Source organism: Formica exsecta, unplaced genomic scaffold (genome assembly GCF_003651465.1).
Source record: "Formica exsecta isolate Colony F162 unplaced genomic scaffold, ASM365146v1 scaffold363, whole genome shotgun sequence".
Taxonomy (NCBI): Eukaryota; Metazoa; Arthropoda; class Insecta; order Hymenoptera; family Formicidae; genus Formica; species Formica exsecta.
The window spans coordinates 794,180-817,954 of NW_021850877.1; the positions used below are offsets into that span (position 1 = coordinate 794,180).

The following is a 23,775-nucleotide window of genomic DNA, read 5'->3' on the forward strand; positions in this document are numbered from 1 at the left end:
GTTATTATAATTTTTTATATATGTATAAATATTAAATTATTGCTCTCATATGCGCTCTGTACATCTATAAAGCTACTTAAAATATCGTTCGCTCATCAAGCGAGTCGAATTGGCAGGCCCAAATAATTGTCGAGAGTATACTATCAAATAATTTCTCGCTCGAAAGCGAAAATCCAACAAGCAGATGCTTCCTATTACGAAGAATGGCAATGCGTAAAACGTTATATGATATTCACGGCGTTCATAAAGACACGTTGAGGTTGAGGAATGGAAAATCGCGACCGAGATTTCGAACTTGAGCTCGACAATTTATCTATTTGTCAGCAGCTGCAGGATTTTTTGGAGCTTGTCGGCGATTGACTTAACGCGAATCGCTCACCATCCGTTTGGTCTTGAGAGCCATTGCCTCTCATAACTTGATCGTTCTGAAGTATCTGAAGTAAATAAATTTTACAATCACACTATTACAATCACGTGACAACAGCAATCGTTTGATCGCAAATGTAATATACAGATGTACAGAAAGATGCTAATTGGTTTCACGTTGTAATTATGTAATTAATCATGCATCATAAGTCGATCATCTCGATACGAAAGACGTCAATGACTAATCCGTCGTGCGTCACGGACAGGGGAAGATATTATATATACATATACATATATACATACGGAATCTTTACTATTATATTATAAAAATTTTATTTTCAAGCTTAAAACAATTTATTTTATTAAATAATAAATTATTCATATTGCATATTCATTTTAAATAGAACTTTTTCTAGATTTCTCGCGCGTTTTAATTCGAAAGGTATATTACTTACTTTATTGACGAGAAATCTAGCTGCTTCCTCGATATTAATATTCTCCTTCGCCGAGGTTTCAAACCAGCCGGAGAAGTTCTTCTCTTTACAGTATTCGTCCATCTTGGTGGGCGAGTTAACCAGACCTTCCTTCTGCTGGTCGCATTTATTCGCCAACAAAACGCACGGTATCGATGATCCGTCAGGAAGTTGTACCTTTGAATCGAGGTCCTGTTTCCATTTCACCACCGCGTCCAACGTTGCGCTTCTCGTCACGTCGAACACTATGAAAGCACCTACAGCTTCCTTGTAGTAAACTCTAGTCATATTTCCGAATCTCTCTTGACCTGAATAAAACAAAATCATTACATGTACAAATCAGTTAAACTTATCAAATGATAAATTGATGTTATATGAAATGTTAGACGCGATAATAACCCAAGCATAATTTAAACTAGCAATCGTACAAGTTTACAGAGAAATATTCAAGATATCTGAAGCATTTTTCGAGTGAGCATCGAAAAACAAGAAGATAAAAGCATGTGTGACGCGCGTGGAATATTAAAATGTCAATTTATCTTTCACAAACGAGTATTATGTTCCATTGTATCGAAGCTAATAAGAAGCGTTATAAGTTATTACTGACCTGCGATATCCCATAATTGCAGTCTAATAATGGTATGTGGATCCCAGTTTAGCACTTTGAGCGCAAAGTCGACGCCAATCGTCGCCCGATAATGTTGCGAAAAAAATTGGTGGACGTATCGCTTGATGATAGACGTTTTCCCCGCCCCGAGCTCGCCGATTACTAATATTTTGTATAAGTGCTCCCGTTTCTCGTCTACTCCGAGATTCGATGCATTATTCGACGACGACTGAAACAGTAAAACAAAATATAATAAATATTGGAATGTAAAAATTTCTTTTTCAAAAAATAACATCTTTTTCTAAAAATTTCGGGATACACATCGCTCTTGATCTCTCCATTTTTATAAGTAGTATATTAATTCGATGGATAATAGCAGGTTTTAAGTACGTTAAATTTTATTATTTTTGTGATCATGAAGAGAAAATACATAATATTAATCACAAATCTTATACAAAGATAATTTTATAAGCGCAAATATACTTGAGTTACATGAACTTTCAACCACTTCCACTCTTTTGGTTGTACTTTCCACTTGCCGAGATCGAACGTTTCTAAATTTCGCCAAATTTTTAATTCCACATCCATATTCACGCGCGACTTTCCGGGCGCTAGAGATGATAATAAATGCTCTTACGCTCTTCGCGAATGATCTTACTGGTATAACTCACGCGAGAGAAATGAGCTGAGTCGCTCACGTGTGGAAAGATTATCCCCGAGTATGCAGACCGCATCTGGGGTGCCGCAAGAAAGCTATAAATACAACAATAAGCCTCCTGCATCTTAATAATTGTATCGACGATTTAAGTAATCGGTCGAAAAGTGCAAATCCCCTTTTGCAATTTCTATTTTGCTTATAATGACGATTCTTTGAAAAGTAAATTTGAATTTAATGATTGTTTTTATATTTGTAATTTTCTCTGTTTCCATCAACTTCACGATATTTTGTGCATCCATATACAATTTTTCTGTTATTCATAATTTTAAATATAAGCGCAGTTTGTGATAGACCATGACAAGCCACATAATTCGAAACTCTGTAATCACGAAATTCAAAGGGATAGAAAGCGAATCAGTATCAGAAAGTTATCGAAAACGGCTATCACGATACCTGTCTACGTTATAATATCTAATCTAATGCATTCAATATATACATAATAAGAGTATTAAGTCGATTCATAAAGTATTTCTTGAATGGATATAAAGCATTTCAATAAATGAATATACATACGTACATATATACATATATGTATATAAACATGATAAAAATATATTTTTGTTCGTATTGGAGTTTCTTGAAAAAAAAACTTAAAAATAATTTAGAGTTGAGTTTTTTCCCTTAATAGTGTGTGTGTGTATCAATTATATAAAATTTTACTTATTAGATTATAATTGCAAATATGGAATGATCTACGCTATCATATTACCAACACGATGAAGCTGTGTCATACACTGGCATAATACTCCTTTCATCGTGTTTCGTAATTCGATATATTTCTCGTAATGCATCGCAAAATCGAGATATAGCGTTAACGGAGAACGATTCTACCGGCGACGTCGTTTGCGATGGACCTCACCTGGCCAGCAACGGCTCCCACCATAGCGGAATGAGATTTGCTGAGATGATCATCCATACTATTGTAGCTTTCCGTGTAATCTTCCTCGATGCTACCCAGGTAACCCAATCCCGTTTCCTCGTCAAGGGCACTTTCAAAAGTAGAGAATGTGTCGAAAGTTTTCACGCTAATCTGCCGGGCCTTTCTCTTCTTTCGTTCCTCTTCTCGCTGCTCAAAAAATTCCTTATCGATGGTGCTTGATGGCTCGTCGTCGATTGTCAAACTGCTAACGGTGAGCACCGCGTCTTTTGCATGAGTATCCTTGGACAAAGAATCGAAGAAGCGTCGCTGAAATATCGCTCGTTTCTCCTCCAGTAAGGACAGCTTGCGGCGTACCTCGACGGGTGACGATTTCGACGTCATACGTAGATCCGAGGAATCCGAATCGGATCTCGCTCTCGTCTTGCCTGTCTTGACCGCAGCATCCTCCGCGAGCTTTGTCTTGCTACGTTCCGGCCAGCTCGACAACGCGTAAGGAAGCGTCGAACAGCATTGCAAGTCGGAACGCGAGACTTTATCTTGCTCCTCTTGCTGCGAATGTTGTGCGGTGTCTATGCAAGAGCGAGGAATATGAAAGAAATTCGCGATTGTTATTGAGAAGACGATTATCGTATGTCGATTTTTTTCGAGCAATTTTAAATAGTTTTCGGCAATTATAATATTATTTTACTGTCGCAAATAATTGTAATACGTTCTAAGTAAATTATTGCGAGAAAATTGAATATAAAACAGAATGAAAAAGAAAAGATAAGAGAGCGACGCGTTCAAAACGTATAAAAAAAAAAAAAAATAAAAAATAAAAATTTAAAGAAATATATCAGAATTCATTAAAACACGATGTGAAAGTAACACAATGAAGGAGTTGATCGTTAAAAATTGAAAACTGCGAATTCAATTTTTCAGTTGCAATTTGCAGATTTTATCCGTAAGCCCCATGGTATCCGTACAAGGCTCACCGTGTTGAGCAAAGCTCTTGATGGTTATCAACGGCGTTGTATGTTGCACTACGGTGACGGTCTTTGACGGTTTCTCGAGCAGCTTTTCTGGTTTCTTAAGCTCCCCCTTTACTGTCTTTTCCCTCCCCGGGACGTTGTCGTCCCCCTGCCCCTGCTTCTTGATCGACTCGTTCGGGTGAACGGGCGATTCTTGTGGGGACTGGCTCTGGGAGCGGCTACTGTCGCCACCCTCCGGGGTATGTCGTGCTTCTTGCTGTTCCGAGGACAGGCGAAATTTATTAAAGCTCAGTTTGCGCATCAGCGAGTGCGACTTCTTCTTTTTCTTCTTCTTCAAGATCGCGGATATCGGTTTCGGTTCCTCGAGCTGTTGCGATTGCTGCCGAGATATCTCTGAAGCGGAAGAGGATCGCGAATCAAGAAAAATAGCCCAGCTTCTCGAACATTATTATTCTCGGATATAAATAAAGAAAATCTTCGGAAACGTTTTATTTTAATCGCTTTTTAAGATAAATAATATTTTTTTTTTTTTAATCAAGAGAGATCAAAAATTAAAAAGTTCGAAAGATAAATTGCAAAAAGATATCGTAAATAATTTTTTGTGCGTGATACGAAGCGTAAAGTTTTTATCGAGTATGCCGGCATTAACCTTTGTCATTCCTTATTTCGAGCTTCCTCAAGGAAGTTTTGTCACCCTGTTCCGTGTCCGCTCCACAGGACGGTTCGGTCTCGCGCGGTTTCTTCTTGATCTTAAATATACGACCCTCGCGGAAGCTGCTCTTGAGCGTACCGAATTTGCCTTGCTTTCGATCGTCTGTGCTAATGTTGGAGAAGAGGGTCGCGCCGCTGCTACTGGTCAGGGTATCGAGACTGGAGTTACTGTCACCCGCAGTGACATATTCGCCAGAAGTGCCAGTCGCGCTAGGCTTCTGCTTCTCCTCGTCCGACGAGAAGCGCGCGATTATTGTGTCGGTCGAGCTATCACCTTCTTTCGTGCTCTCGTTGTGAGCCATAATCGCGTCGCGGAAAGGAAAGGAGAAGACGAGAGGAGAGAATTCGCGTGTGTGGGGACCGATGAATAGACGATGAAAGAAAGGAACGATAGATCAAAGGGATATCTCTTCGCCTCAGAGAAGTCTCTTTCTTTTTCCGTTTCTTCTGTCTCACTTTACTGACCACTGCTTGGCTTCTTTAGCCGCTTGCGGAAACCTTAGAATAGCGCACCGGTTTCGATCGGTCGCGAATGGATAATCCGTCTTGTCTTTCCCCTCTTCTCGTCTCTCTAGGTAGAGATTCTTTCGTTGCGAGCGGCAGAATGACGGAGAGAAATGGAGAAGCCTGAGAGCCAGATGAAATTTCTGATCTCGTAATTATCAAATTATTTGAATTAATTATCGGAATGTCAACGATATGCGATAGATTCCATTCGAAGATATAAAAGTGGCGGAAAAGTAGATTCCTTAGCTAATTTGCTTTTCTCGCATTTATAAGATATTGAATAGGCATTTCAAATAATTTAAAAATAATAATATAAAAAAGACTAAAGGATTTTAGATAATTTCCAGAAATTTGTTTATAATACATTACGATTATACAATATTTGTTCTTCCCTTGCATTGCATTAACCACTACATTAACATGTGTGACACAAACCACTTTGCACTAATTAAAATATTGAATTTCAGGAAACATACTCTGATAGAGAGATTTTAACGATTTATAATATAATAAAAAAGATTTTTTAAATATTTATTGTATTAATAGAAAGCTAGAACTATATAAGTGACCGAAGAAACTGCAAGCCCAACGGTGTCTTGAACTGCACTAAATGTTTATATAAAAATGTGAGAAGCCAAAGAGGGTGGGGCATGCAAGTATCCCCCACCAAACGAGTAATATGCGTATGAGTGCGTACCCGGTGTGTCGCCTTCTTTTCAGCGTATAAAAAATATACGTGTACACGTATGTACATATATATGTATACATATGTAAACCACTAGATATCTATATGCACTTTGCACGTACGTAATCTGCCTTTAACGTGTAAATACGTGGACCGTGTACGTGTATCTCATACGATATCATCCGTTTCAGATGGATTTCGCTCGTATATGAGTACGTGGCTCGCCACAAGTTCCTTTTTAGCAACATCTTTTAGGTGTTAGACTACACTACTGCACAACAGACATATTACGTAAAATCTGCTATACGATAGTGCAATGATAAGCGTAAACAGTGTAAATATGAGAGAATTAATTGGAATACACTTATATGCGATGAAATAATGCGTTGCGAAATAGCACTCGCAAGTTTCATCATGAATTTATCTTCCGGAAATCATTCTGCGCATCCGTAAAAAATTTCTAAACAGTACTCGCGTTCCAACCGAGCAGCTCAATATATTGATACGATAGAAACGTCGGAGAGAGATGGCCGCTTTTTGATTCTGATTTTGAATTCGCGTCGAACGATTATAAAGCATCCGATAGAATTTATGCATCTCTCACAGACGCATTTAATCCTCTAATTAAGTCGGGTCCTCTTGCATTGTTATTTTAACATTTAATTAGCCGAGTGTGTGGTGGATTAAACCGCTGAAGAAATAATGCAGTAATATGCCGTTAATGCAAAGATTAGAGCGAACTTTTTAACTCGTAATCTTAATTGGCGATTATGCGATTATGTGTGCATCGTTTTAGTATATCATTAGTTTATTTTAGTATTTTAGTTCTTCTTCTGAATCGTATGTAATATATCTGCATATTTCTCAAAATTACCATATTAATTTTTAAGTTTCAACGATCTTGATTATATTATTTTTTTATTTATGATTAGATCTTTATTTAAATTATTATATAAAATAATAGAAGCACAACAAACGAATTTCGATAAATATGAGAATATAAAATATATTTTCCCAGGAATAAGTTTTATATTTAAAATAATAATATAGTTGATAATTATTCGCACAATAGAGTCGTAATAAGTTTTTTTATTCATATCTCCTTATCTGCAATTAAATAATAAGGATATCGTCCGTAGTTAATGTGCGTGAAATGAGTCATACATGCCTTCGCAGTATAATGACTCCAAACAATCGTACAGTGAAAATCATCAAGCGTGATTCCTAGATCGATGATCATCGTCGATTATAGTCATATAAGCCATAATTTTATTTATGTTATTGTATCATGCACATACACGCACACTATAAATGAGAAACAGCTTTTTTCTAGAAAGTGTATATATTCTATAAAAAGAAATGCTGAAACGTGATCAGGAAAACTATCGGAACCAACAAATCATCGGTATAGAATGACACGCAAGGGAGAGAAGTTGTAGAATACCCTGTTGCCAATAATCTCAAGTATTCGAAAGTACAATGACTTTGTACTCGTGACGGTAACATATGGTTAAAAGAATAACTTTTTCTTTTATAACATAATATATGCATCGCGATTACAAATTTTTCACATCATTAAATCCGAAAATAAACAGACTTAAGCCAAGAATTGAAAGATATAAATAAATTTTTAACAATATTGTTTAAAAAAAGGTAAAATAAAATTCTTCTTGTATACGATGGGAATATTTATAGGAAGAGGCTCTTCCTATTATGCACTTCCCATATGACGTAACATTTTACGTCACGGGTAAGATCGACGTTCCGGTAGTTGGAGTAACGAATTATACATCTAATCTAATTGTAACGTCCCACCGTCGAGGCAGATCTCCTCGTTGCGATAATATAGCGATTCATCTAAGTAAGTCAGAGAAAGTATCTCTTTTCTCGATAATTATACCAACGTGCGCTGGAAAAATATATCCGATGCGATGAGGGCAACGTTTTCGTGAGAAACCGCATTACGATGCGTCGCGTGCGCGGTTCACACAATCGACGAGCGAAAAGTCGAGCATTTTATTTAAAAAACGGGTCTTTTATTCGAATTTTAAGACGCGATCAAAATTTACGTGCCCGCACACTCACCTTTCTCGCGGCTCTAGCTGCCTCCTGTTTGCAATTTTCGCTGAAATTCATATTAAGATCGATGTACAAATGATTGTTGTTCAAGAGTAGCGCGGGCGGCTCCATCGGTGGTGGATTCGCTTCCTTTTTGTGCCTCAAGCGCCTTTCGGTTCTCTCTTGCCGCGTACGCAGCACAAGCATCACATTTCGATCCAGCATATTTAATCCGATCGAGAATCAATCGGGAACTCGAGAAAATTACTTCCTCAGTTTATAATGTCCGATCAGATTTTCCGTAACACTGCACTACGGATTTAACACTACATAAGAGTTAACGATGCAACACGGTATGTTTATCATGAGATCGAAACTTTACAAGAAGTAGCGAAGGACAGGAGTATTAGCTTAACAAAAATGTTCCTCGTTTTACGTTATCGCGACACATACGGATATTATAGTGTCCCAATTTGCAATCGCGATGTACTTGGAGATAAGCGCTGTTTTCTCGTCTAATTGCACGTTCAACCAAAGCCAAAAAGAGAATTTCTCAAAGTTCCGACGATTATGCGGCGATCGGGAAAGAATTCGTGAACAGGCCGTAAAGGAACGATAGTAACGAACAGTGTGTGCCGGATGAGTGCAAAGTCCCAGCATTTATTGGATTAGCCCGGACGTTATCGTCTACCATGTTATCGGCGCGAGCGAGGCGCCTATAAAAAAAATGCTAGGCGCCTCGCATACATGATCGTATTCTGATGCGTGCGAAGTAAAGGAAGAAGAAGACGCCTACAATGATTACGATGAAGAGGGAAATCCGCGCACGCGACTGGAACCACGATTCCGCAGAGAGTCAATGACCTCCAAAAAGTTCTAGGCACGAAACGAATTTTTGAATTTGTCTAGAAACGATGAATTTTTCTTCGAGCTTCAATTCGTTTATACTAAAATCTTCATCACCGTTACTATCAATATCGTATAATTAATATCGCAAGATTTGCAATATTAATACACAATATACGCTTATATGTTAATTATTTTTGTTTAACAAAGAATTTATAATTTAAACTGTGTGAGAGAAGAAAGGAAACACGCTGCATTTCTGGTACACGCGATATCGATTGCTCTTTCGTCTCTGTATCGGTTAGTCAGGTAGATTGCGTGTTTGGAATAAGAAACTCGATGATGAAAACGGTCCAATACACGAAATTAAAAATATTATCGTTGCATTATCGCTCGTCGACTAGTTTATCGCCGATTATACACGAAGTTTCGTCACTCTTCTTTCTAGAAACATCGAAAGTACGTCAATAGGATTATTTTCGTTGCAGCTTTCTCGTTTCACAGAAGCAGAGGGGAGCGCAAAGGGCGATCTCTCGTATGATGAAAATAACAACGTTACGGGGAACATAGTTGAACCTGTTTACATCCGACGAGAAACAAGCCTGGTTCCGCGGTTTTACCACTGATATTCTTTCCATGTAAATCCTCGTAATCGAGTTACACCGATCTTGTGATACGATTACGTGTACGCATCGATAGATATGTTGTCCTTCGGTAGCCATTTTGAGAGAGAAATATAATACACATTGGTACGACAAAGTTTATAAAGTGATATTGAATGCCACATATACATATATTGCATATCACAAGCAGCGATTCGATTAAATATACATATATTATATTGCAATAAGATATACAATAATTTACGATACATCTCGATCATACCCAGTGCGTGCGACCAGAGATGAACCAAATCGATATCATTGCGATAAATATACATGGAAGACATCGAGGATAAAAAGAGGGAAACGATGTCAAGCGATATCTATATTCGGAATGAGACGGAAAGTCGTATGTAACGTTACATCAGCCTAAATTAGAAACATAAAATAATCTCCATCTATTTAGACGCGTACAAATGAATGTAATGATAACTGGTTATAAGAATGAGATAAACATTATACAATATTTCACGCCTGCTGGCTGGCGCCAAGAGGCCGATTATTTTGATTCAGAGATTCACGACTATCACTTTATTCACACGTATAGAAATAATTAAAAATAAATTTTATTTTAACTATCATATTCTCTCTCCTCTCTCTCTCTCTCTCTCTCTCTCTACATATATAATTCTGATATATAGTTACATATATATATATATAGTTTTGATGAAACAAAGATAGTATCTTTTCTACAGCAATGATTAAAAGAAAACAATGATCTATAAATCTATTAATTTTCCCTTTAAAAGAAATTCTCATACATAAGAATTCAAATAATTTATATTCGAGGATTGATTTATTTAATCTCGAGATATGTTATTTATATATATTTGAGATAAATTCGAAAATTGCACATCATTAGACGTGAACTTAAAAAAAGATTGAAGAATTTAATCTAACGTGATTAAATATTGACTTGTGTTGACCACTGACATCTTTAATCTTTATTACGGTCGATATAGAGAAGCGGTAATGATATTCACCGAAAAGACAAATTCTACATCTACGTAATGCAACTGCAATATGATGTGTTCCAATATCCTACATATTATCATAATAATTATTAATACAAATGAAACTTGTATGCACTCTATATAGCAAAACGTCTAAAAGATCGAATTACTATATTTTTATTTTCATAATGCAAACCCAATAAATGTCCATACAATTATATCTTTTAAATGTAAAAATAAATATAAAAGTAAATTCTATATAAGTATTTTAGAAATTATAACTTCTATATATATTCATTGATTAGTTCATTTTTTATCTCTATAAAATCAAAAAAAATATCTTTTCTATATAATATATAAACAGTCAATATCATGCGATATCCGAATTATAGACTTTATCTTGCATAACAGAACTATTTTTACTTCACCATGTTAATTTCAAGAATCAGCGTGACCTTTATCCATCGTTTAACGTAAGTCGTTTCGTGCCAATGCGATACAGATAAAAATTGTCGCCACTTGTTCCATTCGCCTAATTGCTCGATAAAAATTTGTTTTGAAAGACAGAAGTCGTCAAAATTACATACATATCAAAAACATATAAGTTGAAGTTGAAGGTGAAAGGCTGATGAAATTGTAAGAGGATACTAATAAGAAAGATTAGAAAGAAAAAAAACAGTAATCAAAAAGTCATAAATTTCTATCAATTAATTATAATTGATTGTTTTGTAAACAATATCTCAAGGAAAAAGAGAATTCTTATTTCAATTATACAAAAATTTACGAGAGGGAGAAAGAGAAAGAGATAACGAAGTATATTCAATATATTATTCGATTAAATGTTATATTATGTATACTCATAGAGACAATTGCTAAATGCGCTTATGTGGTAGATTATCAATGGATTACAATAAGTGTTTTATTTTTAGGAACGGTATATGCACCGTCATGTAGTAAAGCAGGTAAGCCAAGCTTACGAGAAAACCAAATGGCACAAAAGTAATTACTAATTAAGATTAATACAGATATCCGTAATAAATAGAGCCAAGCAATATTATTGGAATAAAAAATGTTTTTGATTGAAAATTAAATTATATTTGACTCGATTAAAAATAAATAAAGGTAATATATGAAATATATAGCGATTATATTCAGATCGCAATCTTATAAAATGATAGACAACCTTAATCACACAATTGTGACAGAATATTACGCATGAATCACGGGATCATGAAACAACGATGTACGCAATGAAAACGCACAATAGTGAATTGTATTCAATACTGAAGAAATGATAAAGATAAGCAATTATATATCGGCAAAATATTTGTTAAGCTCACTTTTTCAATAGATATCTCAATGATTCATTCAGGGATCGCTTTGCGCGGCTTTTAATTCAAAATTAAAGTACTACGTCATAAAATGTAATTATAATTTTTATGTAAATAATTATATTAAGTATTTAATTTTGGTAAACAGGCATACTTAGCAGCATTTTTATCTGATCGCTCGCAAAGCTTTAATAAAAAAAAAAATAATTCGAGGTCGATGTTATTTTCGTTTTCTAAAAATCGCTCGAGTACAGATCAATGCTGAAGGCGTTCGCCAAAGATGTCCCAGTTGCATAGTGCTGTTTCGCAGTTCGCAGAAACTATCTTACATTTTACATGCGAAGTTTTACGACCGATCCCCCCATTTTGCGGATCTGCAGTCAGTTCTATCAATACGTGAAACGGTTTTTCACTGCCTACCTATTTTATCGTAACAAAATGCTACATTATATAACATTTTAATAAAAAACTATATACTTTCTCTAAGAATAATGAAAAGTAATAAAAATTTATAAATTAAATAGTACTAGATTAGTTAAATCTCTTATGCATATTTCGTCTGTAAAGAAATTTATCAATGATATATAAAATTATATTTTGATGAACGATTGGTAACTTGATCATTAAAAATAAATTTGTTTGATAAATAACATATTAATTAAAAAGACAAAACGAATGATATGAAAAGGCAGTTAATATTTTACATGTAATGAAATCGACGGGCTGCGTCTTCGAAGGATTGCATGATGGAATTACGTAGCATATTTTTAGAAACAGTTCGATCAAATGCATCTTTACCGCATTGAAATAACCACGAATCTGATCGAATATCATCGTCGTATCATAAAATGAAACACAATCGTTCAGCTCATGATGCTTAATCCCGAGAAAAAAATGTATGCGGTAAGATAGAATAACTCCGATTCAAATGTAGGTGTTGAGATTGCGGTTATTTATCTATACTGCAAAAGAGAGTTTGATGACAGAAAAAAAGATTTATCGAATATCTTGATGATTGTAAATTAAAATATTAATACTGAATTATAAATTATATATATAAAAAAACCAATAGACATCAATGATTGTTGATTTTTATTACATTTTATAAATAAAAAAAATTTATGTGGATTCGTTTTTTTATTTCACATATGCGTGGAGATCACAAGAGATCTTCGTATTATTCTCTCACGATTTGGTAGCAATCTCGAACAGATTAGATAAACCGAACTTTTAGAGGAGATTATCGGAGCTTCTTGTATTGCAACGATAAATTCCCTCGCGATAATAACGAAGGCGACACCAAGCATTTTCATTATACTTTCCAAGAAAATCTAACAAAAAATGATTGAACAAGCAAAATATTTGGTCAACAATCACAATCGTGAGATAACGAGCAATATATCAACGTTTGATAAAATTTTCTTTCTGCTTTCATTGATACCTGGGACAAATTCATTGCTCAAACTGAATAATCAAAATTTTAACAAGCACCCGGTAGAAACCATCGATACTTGGATGAAGTAAAGAATACGCTTAGATTATTACATATCACCTGCGTGTATATATATATATATATATATATACATATATATATATATATATATATTCCTATCAAAAACATTGACGCATCATTGAATTATCGAGATTCATATCTCATGAACTTTATATCCCAGGTAATCGACGAATCGATAACTAAATACAATGTGTTCTGAAAATAATATATGAATAGTAAACCCGAGTGTGTAACATTTGCGATACAAAAAGATAAAATACAAGAAATTTTTCGTTTCCTGATCGCTCGGCCTTCACTCCGCTGATTTACCGCTTGTTTTCATACAGCGGCACGAAACGATAATTTTATTCGAGGATCAAGAAAGCGATCAATCACTCGCTTCGCGATCTCTCCTGTCGTTGACACTGTTTCTATCTAATCTAACGGAAAAAGAAAGGAAAGGCACAAAAAAAGACTCGCTTAATAAATGCACGAGTAATCGCATGGTGATTCGAATAAAAATTATTAAAAACTTGCCGATATTTACCCTGCGCGTCATAGATAGCGGCAATTGCGCGTCGAGTTTAGCGCATCGCGAATTTCATTGTCGATATAAAGACGAAAAAGATTCGATTGTCGAATTCCCCACGTCGTACGATCGCGTAAGTAACGCTCTGGTCGCGCGTTGACACGAGCGTTCCGCACAAACCGGCTGCCGCCATTCGATTTTTGAAAATCGGCGCGCCAAGCAGACAGCACGCGCCGGTATAACGCGCGATATTTCGACGTGCGAAATCGAAAAGAAAAGAATGAATTGATGGATGACACTCACCATTTGACGAGCGGGAGGATTCTGTAGGATTCCCCGATACTCTCGTAGCTGAACGGACTCGTATCGTAGCTTCTTCTTCAGATGCGAACGGGAACGTCTTACGACCGATATCAGCACAGCTGGGCCCATCCGGCCATCTTGCCGTATATCAAAATGTATACTACGGTGCGCGGGCGTATTTTGCCATACGTTCTCCTTCCTTCCTTCCTCGCAGTCACTGTCAGCAATTGCGTAACTTGCGCTCCCCTCTTTTCGCACTCTTGTACTCAGGGAATTGTCTCTCTCTCTTCTCCCTCGCCCGTACCTTGCGAGAGAGGCATTTCGTCGTGAAAGGTTTATCGATCGGTATAGTTTCACATTTTAATTCGCGTCGTGCTCGCGGGGGACGCCACTGTACAGTGAGATGAAATGTTATATGCCTATCTTCATTTAAATAACAATTTTGCGCGCTAAATAACGGTTTCAACATTTCAAGCAGGTTTTGTACCAGTTTTTACGTACTTGTCGTATTGACATTGCAATATATAAACATTTCTAAAGAAACTAGTGGTGTATTCTTGTGTTCTAACAGTTTGCAGTCGATTTATATATAAGATCACCAAAGCAAGTGAGTATTTCCTCTATCTTGTATGATTTTTGCTTAATCAATTTTATGATTTCATCATGAGCGATTCAATCCAAAATCAAACATTTGTTAAATCGACTCTGCATTTGTAATGCATATATTTACAGATTCGTTAATTTATTTAACTGGTATAAAATAGATACAATGTAGTAAAAAGAGATATCTTCTATTGACATATTATTTACACAATGTTTGATATTTACATTCTTTATAAAATGTGCGAAGAGAGTTTGTTAACAAATTAGTTAACTACTACTCCCGAACCAATCTGAGCCCATTGCACCGAAAAACGCGGCCGCGCCGGATTTTATCGTTGCACTGGTCGAATCATTTCTTGTGTTCTCTTTTGTCGTTACTTTCTTGCGCTGTAAATACATATTAATATAAATATATATATTAATTTAAAAAATTAATTATTGCACATCCTCACACAAATGTATTAGTATCATCCATTAATTTATAGAAAATTCATAGTTCATTAAATCTTATTAGAAATCAATCTAGTAGAATGTTATTCTACTTATACATTTCCCGGTCTTTTGATATATGATGTGTTTTATATTAAAATATTTTAAAATCAAAATAATCTCTTTTAATCAGCAAAATATAAAAGAATAAATAAAATTATAGAGCTAAGTTAATCCAAAATCAATTAGTCACATTAATTCATAATAATCACGACATGCAAGATTGCTTTGCCGGCTTACCAAATTTACATTCGTGATATCTTTATCTCATTTAAAGAGCATACACACAATCTAGGGCAGTAGGTATATATATATTTGTAGAAAATGCTTAATAAGTATATTGTTTCACACGTTTGGAAATATTATTATTAATTGTATAACTGAAAGGAGATATAAGGATATCCGATACACACCTGTGCTTTATCTGGAATCATTACTGATATAACTGGCAAATTCCTTGTAGGAGCAGTTACTGTTAGTGGTGGGAACCATGGTGCTCCCGTACACACTGCAAGTATTGCAGGTGGTTCGTTTTTCCCTCCATCAATACTTGCATGTTCATTGCGTGCACCCAAAGTCGAATGTAATTGCTCTAAATGAGATACCAAATTGCCAAATATCAACTAAAAAATAGATAAAGTAAATCTTATTATCATTGCATGAAAGTTCTCCATCTTTTTCAATCATATACTAACCAAAGATCTTTGAACGGATTTTCTGATATTAATGTGAATAAATGGATTGAAAACATCATAGTCGAATGGATCTATCTTTGTAAGCACTGCATCGCAAGTTTTGTTTGATAATTCATTGAGAATTTTGTTTTCACGTGGCACCATAAGCAATGTACAATATTTTATATCATATAATATTTGAAATGCTTGTTTCTGCCTGAGGTCTATATCTTGCAATGAGTTAAGATAATAATTAAACAATTCTGTAATTATTCTTTCTATAATTTGCTGCAGTACCTTCCTAAAATTAAAAAAAAAAATAGAATATACTATGACAGATAAAATCTCTCGATCCCTCTTAGTGTTATATCATTTACATACTTTGGAAGTGTATGAGGTATAATCTTATTTAAATCTTTGCAGATAACTGTTAAGAATTTTTGCAAAGGTATCGATGGTTGATACGGTACCAAAATTTCAGATTTTATTTGCTTTCCTTCCCCAGATTCTTCCTCAATAGTGACTTTTTCCCACTCTGATACAATCCAATGAACGCGCAACCCATCGATTGGCTCTTTTAATATATATTTTTTCATATATTCGGGTATTTTAGTTTTATATATGTCAGCCCAAATGGACCATATGCAAGTACTTTCTTCCTTCAGATTTTCACAAATAGTTTGCCATTTAACGTTAGTGATAGTAAGCCCAGATGCTTTTGATGATGTAAAACACTTGTTTAAATTTGGACATAAAGTAGTTAACGCAAAGAGAAATCTTGCCAATACAATAGCGTTTATATCGCGTTGACCATGTTCGGGTTTTTCATTAACACACGTGTTCTTTATAAACTGTACAAGACTTTCAATATTTTCGGTGCTGATTACTTGTAAATGTTCTTGGACTTCATTACGATCACAAAATGAATTTGCAATTAAAGATATGTTCGCCGAAAGTAAACTATCTTTAAGCGTTATTATTCGTTCAGTCTCATATAAATAATGCTCGAGATCAGACAATAATGTGTACAGCTTTTCATCCAATCTTTCGCATAATTTGATTACATTTGGGGAATATCCTTTAGCTTTCATCAGCAAGGATCTCTTGTTATCTAATCCTCCATTTTTTGTAAGCTTTTGTGGAATGTCATTGGGGGAATCTTTCCACACAAACCATCTTAAATCATGTTCTGGAAATTCAAATTTGTCATACGCTACTTTTTCGAGTAATTCTATTATACCGGATTTTAAATCAGCTAGCGCATCTGCCCATTTATCCATTATAATACCTGTTAACAGATCACCATTAATTACCAATGCAAAATTTTTATCTTGTATATACAGAGAGACGTGCAATTACATTTTGCTCGTTTAGTTATGATAGGCTGGAAGAATTCCATCCAAAAACTTATTCTGGGTAAAGAGAGCTCTTCCCATATGGAATTCCAATTTTCAGGTAGATTCACATTGATAGCCTCTTCCCGGACATTATATAGGCCTTTGATAGAAACTATTAAATCTAATAATTTGGTGACTTCAAAATTAGAAAATTCATTGACCCATTCCAACCAAGACTTAACACTGTCTTGAAGAATTGATAAAGGAAAGTTGTTTGGTACATCCTGAACAAATGGTTTATGATTTTTGGTAACGGATGGTAGAAATTCCTCAAGTAAATCTTGATTTAAATCAAGTTGTGATAACAAGTAATATGCTTCTTTATCTTTTATGTCCGTTATAAATTGTAAGACTAAACCGCTCGGCGCATTATCTGCATCTATAATTATATATAAAATATTTCAAAATAAAATTTCGCATGTTTGTAATTCTAAAATGGATTATATACTTACGTATAAAACATGAATATATTAAGTGAACAGTTTGTATAAGTATCCTCATACATAACTTCAACTTGTTCTTGACACTATCATGACTCTCTTCTTTAATGATAGATTCAATTGCACGATTTCTTGTGGATATTAATTTTTCTAAAAGATCCACAAACGAAGATTCATTTAAGAACACAAGAGACGCTAAGCAATTTGCAGCATTCTGTAAGACAAATATATTATTAATATAGCTAATATTTAAATATTACAAATATTTTCTATAATTTGAATACCAACAATGGTTGAAACATCTAATGACTGTAATCTGTTGTTACATTCATTAGATATAATGTTCTTGAATTGAGTAATAACATCCCACTGCTTCGAAACAATAGGGTATTTATGTGCCAGTTCTGTATTCCCTACTTCAAATATTAAACTATAATTAATATGTTGTGCTATTATGTATAATTGTGTAGCAAGTAGCAAATCTTGATCTTCGATACTCGTCCAAATATACTGTGGAATGTCCATTAGAATTTTGATTTGGATAATAATGGAATCGGAGACATGCCCTCTTCTACAAGAAATTATAATATAGATTTAGCATGGATATAAATTTTTTGTTTTTACTTTCATGCAGATAATATATACAGTTATGATGATATATCTTAAAAAGGACACCTGTCTAGTTTATCTCCAATTGGTTCTGTTTTAAAACCGATTAAATATTTTTTTTGCAGTTCTCTAAAATTATCCTCTATATTAGCGATTCTTGCGGTAACTTGTTCGGATGTTATCTTCATTTTTCCAATTGTGTCAGCAGCCAATATTAGGTCCCGATATCTTTCTCTGAAAGTCATTTATATAAATCACAAAAGTTTTGAAAACCTTGATGTAATCTTATAGTTTCAAAAGATATATACTCTAATGTAAATTTTAAAATGACAAAAAGACACACGCACACATAAGTTGATACGCATTTTAATAAGATGTAGTATATATTTTAGCTAATGATTTCTGAAATAAATTTTATGATACAAGTGTTAGATAGAGTTCCACGAACAAGTCTTACCCGACTAACGTTCGTAATTCTATCTTCTTTCTATCACTTTCCAATTGAATTTTTTTCTGAATCTCTTCGATCTCTTTAATGGTATGCTCCTGGAATAACTTATTAATGTCTAAATCCAAATAATTTGTTGTTGTCATGTTTTTGACAGTTTGTACACCCTTTTATTTTTCCTTTGGAATTCGAAAGATCCTACGTAGATCCTATATCATAGAGGTTAGACTGTTGAAATGTCGCATAAATTATAGTAGTTATTGTCAAGCGATAAAACAGATATAGTAGTCGGTATGACTGTCACCTGCTTTATCACGCGAGAATAACATTTCCATTGACTCGAAATGTCCCTGTAGTTGGAAACGCCTGCACCTGCAGTTACCAGGTTACCACACCTGTATGTACATATCTCTCTTTTTGGAATGTTAATGTACATTTCGAAAATGCTTATCAGGGGAATGTGATAACGTCGACTATGGTTAATCGCGTCGACGACATCATCCAAGACTGGGATAATGGCAACGGAAGAACGCTAATATAACCGATCATCGAATTGCCGCGGGGACGAGAACGCACGCGCGACGCAACCCGGAGCATGGTGGTGCACTATGGTATGCGCGGCGGTTCTTTATTACAAAAAAAAAAAAGAAAAAACCTTGCGGTGGATTTGTTTTACGTCGCGAGCCTCGCAGGCACGGAAAGGTTATGCCGTTTTTAGCGTCAGCGAAACGTGACTGATCCGCGGCGCCTCCTCGAAGATGCAACTCGGATCTTTGGCGTTCTTTCGTGGGCGGAGAATTGTAGCGAGCAGTGACCGTAGGCGATGAAATTTTTAATTGTCCGATGACATTCTCCTAGCAAGAGAGAAAGAGAGAGAGAGAAAGAGAACCATTACGGACAGGTGTGTCTTCGTTCGGATGTGTGCACCGCCCCACCAGCTCGGCGCGAGTTCCTCGCGGTCTCCGGTTTCATCGGTCGCGATTTCGTCGGCGAAACGTGTAAATGGGCGCCACGGACTGAAAACAATCTAATCCCGGGAACCTGATGACTGTCGACAATACGGGTGAGTATTTCTCCCTTTTATTCCCGCTAACTTGAGAGAAACGAAGGATTTCTCGCGCGATTAACTCTTGTAATTCACGCAAGTTCCGTCTCGACGGAGACACCGCAAAGTCGATTCGCTACTTCTTTTTTTCTGAAATTAGAACATTTGCACAAGAACTCACGTCGCGTTGCTATTTCAGCAAAGTGCCCTGCAGGGGAAACTTAGAGCATTTAGTCAAGAATGTAGGGCTTTATATATAGATAAGGTTATATTCAAGTGATAAATTATCTATGCTATGGCTTGAAATCCTTCATTCTTTTTTTAGTAATATATATGTGCATATTTTAAAAGGAACTGTTATAGCATTATACAGTAGATTATAATGCAAAGAAATATGTAAATATTTCTTTGTAATAATATATTCATATAGAATATGTATATGTATTTAGATATATACAGTTTGAAAAAAATATATTTAAAAAAAATTTATTTTTTATGAATTGATGTATATATATTAATGTTTTCTGAATACAGATCACCATAAGGCAAAAATGAATACCTCTTTAACGTCACTTCAACCAAATAGTCAAAGCTTAGAAAGGCAAAAACATGTCAAAACAACGACGGAAAGACTTTATAATAGTCTTACCAAGAAGAGGTACGTTCCTATTAGTATTAGTCACTAGTGTTAGTCATGATAGTTGTGATTTGGTATAGTATATTCATGATCTCTTATATTTAGATTGATAGATTGGAATTAAAATAATTTCCAATTCATATTTTCAGAAAAGATCCAAAGCAAACAAGTGTTCAAAGAATGTGGATAAATTATGAAGACTGCAAAGATGACTTTTGGGCTGCCATTAGGTCTAATTATGATTATATTATGGATACTAATTTAATCGATACTTGCAAGGTAAGGTATCTCAAAATTTTGTGCGAATGTATAGTATAAAAATCTAAATTTTGAATGTAATACACAAAAAATCTTATTTTGATATTTTAGGAAGCAAATGGTGAATTAATATGGGATGAAACAGATGTGTCGACACAATCTTGGAATTTGAAGGAAGTCAGTAGCCAATTTTCAGAGCTTTACTCATGGTTAAGAATTCTCCAAGAATTGGTCTATTCTAAGGAAGAAAATCTTTTAGACAAAAGCCTGCGTGCGGTATGTATCAATTTTGTTACATTTAAAATATAAGAAAAAAATTTGTAAAAATATAATTTCTTAAATTAAATAAGCTCATTATCTTTTTAATTAGGCTCATATGGAAGAGCTACGACGCAAGGCGTACAGACGCAAATTGTTCAATGAGCAAGCAGAAAAATTAATTTCTCGCGCCCCTGCTTTAAAAGACGAAGTGGCATGGCGTGTAGATCACTTGAATGCAAAATGGGAATTAGTCGAACAAATTATGGCGCCCATAGACCGACCTGTATCTAGTCAACAAGATATATCAGCAGGTGATGAATTATTACTTTTTGAAAAATCACATTCTTTTCCCACCTGGCTTATTATTAATATACACGTAACCAATTTGTATTAATAGATTTTGAACGTGAAGTAAAATGTCTAAGAAAATGGTTACGAGGAATGGAATCGCGTCTTCAACCTTTAAGCTTCCACATCAATTGGACTCTACCCGAACTGGAAGAAAAAGCGATAGAGCATATGGTAAGTAGCACACATTGTTTTCTATTATTTTATTTATATAATAGAGGTTTCCATATAATTTGTAAGAAGTTTTCCTACTTTTTTATTTCTTGACAAATTTCACCATGTGTATATATTTACTGGTGATATGCCAGAACGCCATTTTGTATCTTCCCTTTTTTCCATTATATTTTGTTGTGAAAAGATTTCTCTTATAAAAAAGAATATTTTTATATGGAAGCATAAATAGCCCATATTGCTATTCCAATGTGTCTATTTTTATTAGATTTAAAGAATAAGTGAATAATATAAATATCTGAAGGAGTAGTGTAAGAGAGAGAATTATTGTTATTTTACAAAAGGCAAATGTTTTTATAGCTTTCTTTGAATAATATTTCTGCTAGCGTTTGTTTACGTTCTTGTCATTTTTAATAAATAAACTGGATAGCATTAAACGCACGAACCGGAAGAAGGCATAAATGTATGAATGATTCAGCTTCAGTGTCTCGTTCATAATCGATTTAGTTGTTAATACCAAAACGAGATGGCTAGGAAGCAGCACGATTCGGTGGAATACGTGCTAAGAATAAATGCGTTGGTCGAACACGTGTGTATCAGCCTGAATTTATGCTACTTCGCCAACGACCGACCAACGCAACGTTTAGGAACAACGGATGTGACGGCGTACGCAGCTAAGAGTGGGGAGAGAACAGCCGGCACGGCGGACCCACGTTTGTTGTTTTATTCCGAGCTCCGATCTTTGCCGAAGGCTCGCGTTCGGACGCAAACGACGCGCTTCGTTGAGCGCTGGAGAGACCAGCTGCCTACTGCCGGCTGCACGAGCCGACAGAGTTCGCCGTTCCACGGTCGTCGCCGGTGGACGGGCACGTTACAACGAACACGTTGATCCAAGGTTCCCTTCCTTCTCCTCTCTTCTTTCATCTTCCACCTACGTTTATCTCTTGGTCTTCTTCGCGTCTATTTTTTCCCTCTCTCTCTCTCTCTCTCTCTCTCTCCTCCCATTTGTCCATCTCGTTTTCCTTTTCTTTTCTTAGAGAACTTTGCTATATTTAAACGCAAATGGTGCGCCGTGTCTTTTGTGTTCGATTTGTGATATCGCGACTTCCCTCACGTAACATAGTGTAACATAACGTTAAGAAGCGAATAGAGTGACCATCGATATGTGCAACATGTAACTAAGCTTTTAGTACCGGCATTTCTCAACCGTCGTTCTCTTTTAAAAAAACGGCGGAGAAGGGTCACAATCGCAACGGGGTACGGTTGGATCAGCCAGACAAGTCTTCTCTTGCAACCTTTTCTCCCTTCGGGCCCAACCGGCCGCCCCTCTCGGTCCCTCTCCCGTCTCTCTTCGCCTCCTACTCGTTTTCCCATCCGTCCATTCGTCCGTCCTCGTCTAACCGAGACATACCTCGGCAACGCTCGGAGCTCGGCAACTCTTCGCGCGGTCCATTCGGCGTAGTTTAACCGCCGAACAACCGCCCTCGCATGACCCCGCGCGGCAACAGCGTGGCGAAGGAGTCATTCATGCGTCGTGACGAGTGCGACGAAACGAGTGCCGCGCGGAAGCGAGAGGATTCGAGAGAAGAAAAACGCGCGTAGTCCCGATCCGTCTCGTCTCGTCTCGTAGCTGGTCTGTGTCTCTGTGCCGACTGTGAAAGAAAAGAAAAAGAAAAAGAAGATACGCCTCGTCATCCAAGTTCGCAAGTGTTCGTAGTGGCGTTTATGATGCTGCGATGCTCGATCGCTTCGTCTCCTCTTCTCGCGGGTGCTATCTCGATCACATCCGCCTACATCTCGTTTTTACGCTGACATACGACAATGTGCCGCTTTTTTTCGTCGACGTAGTGGATATGCATTTTGGTAAGATTATCCGAAGAGAAAAAAAAAAAAACTTAATGCTTTTTAGTCTAATTGTAATCTTAGAAATCTTTCTGTAAAGAAATCTCGCTCAGATATCGAACGAATAGCTTCGCTATCGCCGACTCCGATTGTTGCTCGCAATACCATTGTTTCGAGGTTCGTGCGTGTATGTTATAAAAGTGCACGGTAAGATAAAGGAATTTAGAACGTGAAAGTCGGCGTTCCGAGTTCCGATCCGGAGAGAGACGCTACACATTTTGTGCCTGTGGCTAACTTGTTGCATTCATCTCAATATCTTATTGTTAGAGATATCGTTGCTAATCGAAATCGCGGACTCGCTCGTGCGTATTAATCTCTTTAGAATTTCTATTCGAGATAATACATCTATTCAAGCTAATTTCAACCATCCGCGATACCTTCGTGAAGCGCGGTTGAGATTA

General features: G+C 35.9%; 3 protein-coding genes across 7 annotated transcripts in view; 1 reads left to right on the forward strand and 2 right to left on the reverse strand.

Annotated features, from left to right (window-relative positions):
- Positions 1–12: 12 nt before the first annotated feature.
- On the reverse strand, positions 13–14,324 carry LOC115238950 (ras-related protein Rab-32). Of its 5 annotated transcripts, XM_029813184.1 has the most exons (7): positions 4,665–6,236; positions 4,019–4,408; positions 3,399–3,613; positions 3,024–3,323; positions 1,447–1,675; positions 822–1,147; positions 13–434 (listed from the first exon to the last, which is right to left on the reverse strand). In XM_029813184.1, exons 1-7 carry the CDS (start codon positions 5,026–5,028, stop codon positions 321–323), a joined length of 1,938 nt encoding a protein of 645 aa, XP_029669044.1. In that variant the 5' UTR covers positions 5,029–6,236; the 3' UTR covers positions 13–320. The 5 variants fall into 5 exon arrangements, with proteins under 5 accessions (XP_029669044.1, XP_029669043.1, XP_029669046.1 ...); XM_029813183.1 differs by having other exon boundaries at positions 3,024–3,613; XM_029813186.1 differs by lacking the exons at positions 3,024–3,323; positions 3,399–3,613; positions 4,019–4,408; positions 4,665–6,236 and adding an exon at positions 14,093–14,324.
- Positions 14,325–14,682: 358 nt separating this feature from the next.
- LOC115238946 overlaps positions 14,683–23,775 on the forward strand; it is a 48,514-nt gene continuing 39,421 nt past the window's right edge. Inside the window, exons 1-7 of the mRNA XM_029813177.1 lie at positions 14,683–14,699; positions 19,611–19,815; positions 20,332–20,455; positions 20,584–20,713; positions 20,804–20,968; positions 21,063–21,264; positions 21,351–21,475. Coding sequence (XP_029669037.1) covers positions 19,797–19,815; positions 20,332–20,455; positions 20,584–20,713; positions 20,804–20,968; positions 21,063–21,264; positions 21,351–21,475 — 765 coding nt within the window. The 5' untranslated portion in view covers positions 14,683–14,699; positions 19,611–19,796. The remainder of the gene's footprint in view (positions 14,700–19,610; positions 19,816–20,331; positions 20,456–20,583; positions 20,714–20,803; positions 20,969–21,062; positions 21,265–21,350; positions 21,476–23,775) is intronic.
- On the reverse strand, positions 14,803–19,022 carry LOC115238949 (conserved oligomeric Golgi complex subunit 1). Its single transcript, XM_029813182.1, has 9 exons — positions 18,762–19,022; positions 18,371–18,538; positions 17,984–18,266; positions 17,708–17,909; positions 17,218–17,634; positions 16,240–17,146; positions 15,880–16,159; positions 15,598–15,807; positions 14,803–15,082 (listed from the first exon to the last, which is right to left on the reverse strand). Exons 1-9 carry the CDS (start codon positions 18,896–18,898, stop codon positions 14,963–14,965), a joined length of 2,724 nt encoding a protein of 907 aa, XP_029669042.1. The 5' UTR covers positions 18,899–19,022; the 3' UTR covers positions 14,803–14,962.

Bases quoted from the DNA above. Each gene is read 5' to 3' on its own strand.
- LOC115238950 (XM_029813183.1), bottom strand. From the start codon at position 5,028: ATGGCTCACAACGAGAGCACGAAAGAAGGTGATAGCTCGACCGACACA. The intron at 1,148-1,446 runs GTCAGTAATAAC...TGTTTTATTCAG, and splicing joins GCAATTATGGGATATCGCAG to GTCAAGAGAGATTCGGAAAT. The intron at 435-821 runs GTAAGTAATATA...TATTTACTTCAG, and splicing joins CTAGATTTCTCGTCAATAAA to ATACTTCAGAACGATCAAGT.
- LOC115238949 (XM_029813182.1), bottom strand. From the start codon at position 18,898: ATGACAACAACAAATTATTTGGATTTAGACATTAATAAGTTATTCCAG. The intron at 18,539-18,761 runs GTAAGACTTGTT...AATGACTTTCAG, and splicing joins GAATTACGAACGTTAGTCGG to AGAAAGATATCGGGACCTAA. The intron at 15,808-15,879 runs GTTAGTATATGA...TCTATTTTTTAG, and splicing joins AATCCGTTCAAAGATCTTTG to TTGATATTTGGCAATTTGGT.